General features: G+C 49.5%; 1 protein-coding gene across 1 annotated transcript in view; it reads left to right on the top strand.

The window, feature by feature from the left end:
* The window catches only part of WDR88 (WD repeat domain 88), a 77,748-nt gene that overhangs the window by 13,034 nt on the left and 59,335 nt on the right, over window positions 1-5,379 (top strand). The window contains exons 3-4 of the mRNA XM_011995277.1: window positions 3,331-3,419; window positions 5,034-5,064. Coding sequence (XP_011850667.1) covers window positions 3,331-3,419; window positions 5,034-5,064 — 120 coding nt within the window. The remainder of the gene's footprint in view (window positions 1-3,330; window positions 3,420-5,033; window positions 5,065-5,379) is intronic.

Raw genomic sequence — 5,379 nt, 5'->3', positions numbered from 1 at the left:
AAAAAAAAAAAAAAAAAAAAAAAAAGAATATTTTCCCCAGCTTCTCTGTACATTTATGGACTTTCCAAGTTATTCACAGTAGTCTTCAATTAGGGAAAAAGGGTTTTTTTTTGTTTGTTTGTTTTTGTTTGAGACAGCGTTTTGCTCTTGTGGCCCAGACTGGAGTGCAATGGCATGGTCTCGGCTCACTGCAACCTCCGCCTCCTGAGTTCAAGCGATTCTCCTGCCTCAGCCTCCCAAGTAGCTGGGATTACAGGCACCCACCACCACGCCCGGCTAATTTTTGTATTTTTAGTAGAAATGGGGTTTCACCATGTTGGCCAGGCTTGTCTCAAACTCCTGACCTCAGGTGATCTGCCCGCCTTGGCCTCCCAAAGCATTGGGATTACAGGCGTGAGCCACCGCACCTAGAGGAAAAGGGGCTTTTAAAAGATTTAAAGGTATTTGGATTTGAGGTGTTGCTGGGGGCAGGCACTGGAAACGGGGTCAGTGGATGAGGCAGAGAGGGGAGGCCAGCGGAGATTTTGGCCAAGATACTGTGACAAGAGGAGGTGACTGTGTAGGGTTATGGGTTCACCCCCTACGGAGGGACATGAAGCGCATGGTGGGAGCCACAACTGAGGGTCTCAAGCAGCCAGCAGGAGGGGATGAAGATGGGAGGAGAGAGCCGGGGAGGAGACAGGTCCCTGGAGTGGCAGCCAATGGGACCAGCAAAGGCAGGGGCTCAGAGGAGAGGTGGCGATTTATAGGACAAGGGGCGAAGGCGCTAGGAGGGCAGAGGGAGGGAGCACAGGGATGGGGGCTGCCTGGAGAAGGTGGTGGAGGGAGGAGGGCTGGGAGTGGTCCGTGGTGTGGGTGGAGAACACTTGGATGTGCTTCCTGGGACATGGAGAAGGACGGCTTATGGGAAGGAGGGCATACGAGGTGGCCGAGGTGGCAGTGCCCGCATTGTGGATGCGGCATGGAACGGGCAGGGAACGAGAACAAGGAGGCTGCTGTGGGGACCGAGGGTCTCTCCAAGATTAGGTTCTCTAATCTTGGGACAACAACCAAGGTGAAAACAGGCATCCTTCCCTTCACGGAGAAAAGAGCCCTTTGGCCAACACAGACAGCAGCCCCAGGGGGCCCTTTTGCCAACTCAAAAGGGGAAACAAGGGCCGGGCGTAGTGGCTCATGCCTGTAATCCCAGCACTTTGGGAGGCCCAGGCGGGTGGATCGCAAGGTCAGTAGTTCGAGACCAGCATGGCCAACATGGTGAAACCCCTTCTCTACTAAAAATACAAAAAAAAAAAAAAAGGCAGGGTGGTGGTGGTGGGAGAATAATGTGGGGGAATTGGAAGATACAAGGTGGACCATAATACAGGTGGTAAGTTACCATCCCATCCCCTGGGCAATGACAAGGGGAGAGGCTCCCTTGCCCCAGGGCCTCTCAGTCACCCCAGAGGATTAAGAAAGGGTTTAAGGCTCCCAGAAAGCTGAGTGCAATGGCCCACATCTGTAATCCCAGCGCTTTGGGAGGCTGAGGCGAGAGTTGCTTGAGGCCAAGAGTTTGAGACCAGCCTGGGCAATGTAGCAAGACCCTCATCTCTACAAAATAAAAAATAAAAAATTAGCCAGGCATGGTGGTGCACTTCTGTAGTCCTAGCTACTCCGGAAGTTGAGCTGGGAGGATTGCTTGAGCCCAGGAGGTGGTGCCTGCTGTGAGCCATAATTGCAACTCTGCACTGAAGCCTGGGTAACAGAGTGAGATCCAGTGTCAAAACCAAAACAAAACAACAAAACAAAACAATAAAAATGCTGATCACAGTGACTCATGCCTGTAATCGCAGCACTTTTGGATGTTGAGGCAAGAGGATCGCTTGAGCCAAGGAGTTTGAGACCAGCCTGGGCAATATAATGAGACCTTGTTTCTACCAAAAACAAAAAATTAGCCAGGCGCGGCGGCGTGTGCCTGTGGTCCTAGTGACTTGGGAGGCTGAGATGGGAGGATGGCTTTGGCCCAGGAGGCCAAGGGGTGCAGTGAGCCGTGTTCTTGCCACTGCACTCCAGCCTGGGTGATAGAGCAAGACCCTGTCTCAAAAAAAAAAAAAAAGTTTGGTAGTTTTTCTCATATTATTACAAAGGTAATATGATTTTATTACAGGAAACACATGAAAACACAAGAAAGAAAAAACTCATCTTTCCATTGACCCCAGAGTTAACGGCTGTGAAAATGTTGGCATAGGTATTTTTTTCCTGTCCACGCACATCCACATACATTTATGAAATTGGGACTGTACCGAAATACTGAATATGTACTTACCATAAACTTAGACGCCAAATATTGTCACATCTCCTTTATTTTCCAACTATTTATTAGACCCTCTTTCCCTCATTCATTTGAAGTCTAACCAGTATTTGCCCTTTAAATTGTCTGGGTCCACAGGATGGGGTCCTGCTTCCAAATGCCCAGTGTAGAGGGAGTGGGCCGATCTGTGCACAGTGGCTGTTTCTGCTCTTGGCCACGTGGTGTCACTGTCGAGTCTAAAGCTGCACAGCCCCATGGACCCTGATCCATTCTGGCGCTGCCCTGAGCTGGCCCCGGCCCGCCCAGAGTGCGTGCATGGGTCTCGATCCCACACCCCAAGACGATCATTTTCTTTTCTTTTCTTTTCTTTTCTTTTCTTTTCTTTTCTTTTCTTTTCTTTTCTTTTCTTTTCTTTTTTTGAGACGGAGTCTCACTCTGTCGCCCAGGCCGGAATGAAGTGGCACGATCTTAGCTCACTGAAACCTCCATCTTCTGGGTTCAAGCGATTCTCCTGCCTCAGCCTCACCAGTAACTGGGACTACAGGCGTGCGCCACCACACCTAGCTAATTTTTGCATTTTTAGTAGAGATGGGGTTTCACCATGTTGGCCAGGCTGGTCTCAAACTCCTGATCTCAAGTGATCCACCCACCTCGGCCTCCCAAAGTGCTGGGATTACAGGCGTGAGCCACTGCGCCTGGCCCGGAAAACACTGCTAGATTCTGCAAAGCCTTTTTGGCCGGTAGGAAAGGAAAACACCATCCGTTTGCAGCTGTGCCCCCAGCATGGCCAGTTTCCACCTGGTGTCTGTGGAATTGCGGGGTAATTTCCCATGGATGCCAAGAATGGCAAGGGTGTCCTTCCCGCTCAGGGGACATGTTGCAAAGTCCTTTCCTCTTTCGGAGCTGAGTGAGAGTCCCAGGACCGTGGAGTTCTCAGATTTTGCTACCAGAGATAAGCTAAGGGCTAATGTTGACCTCCATTTATGACTTCAGCAAACACGGCAGTGACCACTCTCTTCTCCTCTCTCTCCCATTGATTTGAGGATGCGGTGGATGGTTCTGTGGTTCGCAATTTTGAGCACAGGCCCAAGGCTCCTGTTGTAGAGTGCAGCATCACAGCCGACAGCAGCAGGTGATCTTTGCCTCGTCTTACACTGGGAAGAGGGAGGGCGAGCAGGCAGGCCATAGATAGGCATGCCTGTGACATTTTTGTTTTTGTTTTAAGTAATAGACATGGCGTCTTACCATGTGGCCTAAGCTGGTCTCAAACCTGTGGCCTCAAGCGATTCTCCTCCTGCATTGGCCTCCTAAAGTGTTGGCATTACAGGTATAAGCCACCACACCTGGCGTTTTTTAATTTTAATTTTTTATTTAGACAGGATTCTGCTATGTTGCCCAGGCTGGAGTGCAGTGATGCAAACATGATTCGCTGCAGCCATGGACTCCTGGGCTCAGTGATCCTCTTGCCTCAGCCCCCTGAGCAGCTGGGATTACAAGTGTGCACCACCACACCTGGCTAATTTTTGTATTTTTGTAGAGATGGGTTTTGCCATGTTGCCCAGGCTAGTCTCAAACTCCTAGGCTCAAACAATCCTGCCTTGGCGCCTCAAAGTGCTGGGATTACAGGCGTGAGCCACTGTGCTCGGCCTCTTTTGGTTTTGAGATAGGGTCTTGCTTTGTCACCCGGGCTGTAGTGTGGTGGTGTAATCACAGCTCACTGCAGCCTCCAACTCCGGAGCTCAAACAATCCTCCTGTCTTGGCCTCCCAAATACAGTGATTATAGGTATAAGCCACCACCCTTACTAGGAATTTGTTTTAAAATGGATTTACTTTAACCCTGAACAGCAGCTATAAAATAGTTAGCAGAAAACTGGTATGAAAATGTAAGTTTCATGGGAATTTATCTTTTTTTTTTTTTTTTGAGATGGCGTCCTGCTCTGTTGCCCAGGCTGGAGTATAGTGGTACGATCTTGGCTCACTGCAACCTCCAACTCCTGGGTTTGAGTGATTCTCCTGCCTCAGGTTCCTGAGTACCTGGGACTACAGGTGCACACCACCACACCTGGCTAATTTTTGTATTTTTAGTAGAGAGGGGTTTCACCATATTGGTCAGGCTGTTCTCGAATTCTTGACTTCAGGTGATCCACCCACCTTGGCCTCCCAAAGTGCTGGGATTACAGGCGGGGGTCACCATGCCCACATGGGAATTTATCTTATGTAGAGGACAAACTTTGCCACAGAAACATGCCATGTAAGAAGACAAGGATACATTTATGTTTTTTTGTATAAGAAAACACTTCAGAACAAAATAAGTAGTCTCTTAAACTATACTCCTGTGAAAAGACAGACATGTGAACAGAGAGGAAAGTGATTGATCCTTGTGGGTGCAGAGACCCCTTTAGAAGAGGAAAACAGCTGCGAGGCCGAGGCGGACGGATCACCTGAGGTCGGGAGTTCAAGGCTAGCCAGACCAACATGGAGAAACCCCGTCTCTACTAAAAACAAAAAATTAGCCGGGCATGGTAGGGCATGCCTGTAATCCCAGCTACTCAGCAGGCTGAGGCAGGAGAATCGCTTGAACCTGGGAGGTGGAGTTTGTGGTGAGCCGAGGTCATGCCATTGCACTCCAGCCTGGGCGACAAGCGAAACTCCGTCTTAAAAAAAAAAAAGAAGAAGAAGAGGAAAACAGAAGAAATGATACTTTGAAAGCCCTTGATATAAAGGAGCATGTGTGGGTGGCTGAAGAGTATGGGGGATGATGGTGCTGTGGTTCCTTGTGTGTTAGGTTATATTTCCTTCCTTCCTTCCTTCCTTCCTTCCTTCCTTCCTTCCTTCCTTCCTTCCTTCCCTCCCTCTCTCCCTCCCTCCCTCCCTCCTTCCTTCCTTCCTTCCTTCTTTCCTTTTTTTTTTGATGGAGCCTCTCCTGCTCACGCTGGACTGCAGTGGTGTGATCTCGGCTCACTGTAACCTCCGCCTCCTGGTTCAAGATATTTACATGCCTCAGCCTCCCGAGTAGCTGGGATTACAGGTGCGCACCACCACGCCTGGCTAATTTTTGTATTTTTAGTAGAGACGGGGTTTCACCATGTTG

Source organism: Mandrillus leucophaeus, unplaced genomic scaffold (genome assembly GCF_000951045.1).
Source record: "Mandrillus leucophaeus isolate KB7577 unplaced genomic scaffold, Mleu.le_1.0 Scaffold48, whole genome shotgun sequence".
Taxonomy (NCBI): domain Eukaryota; kingdom Metazoa; phylum Chordata; class Mammalia; order Primates; family Cercopithecidae; genus Mandrillus; species Mandrillus leucophaeus.
Note: the sequence above shows the minus strand (reverse complement) of the source record. Positions and strands in the feature narration are given on the sequence as shown.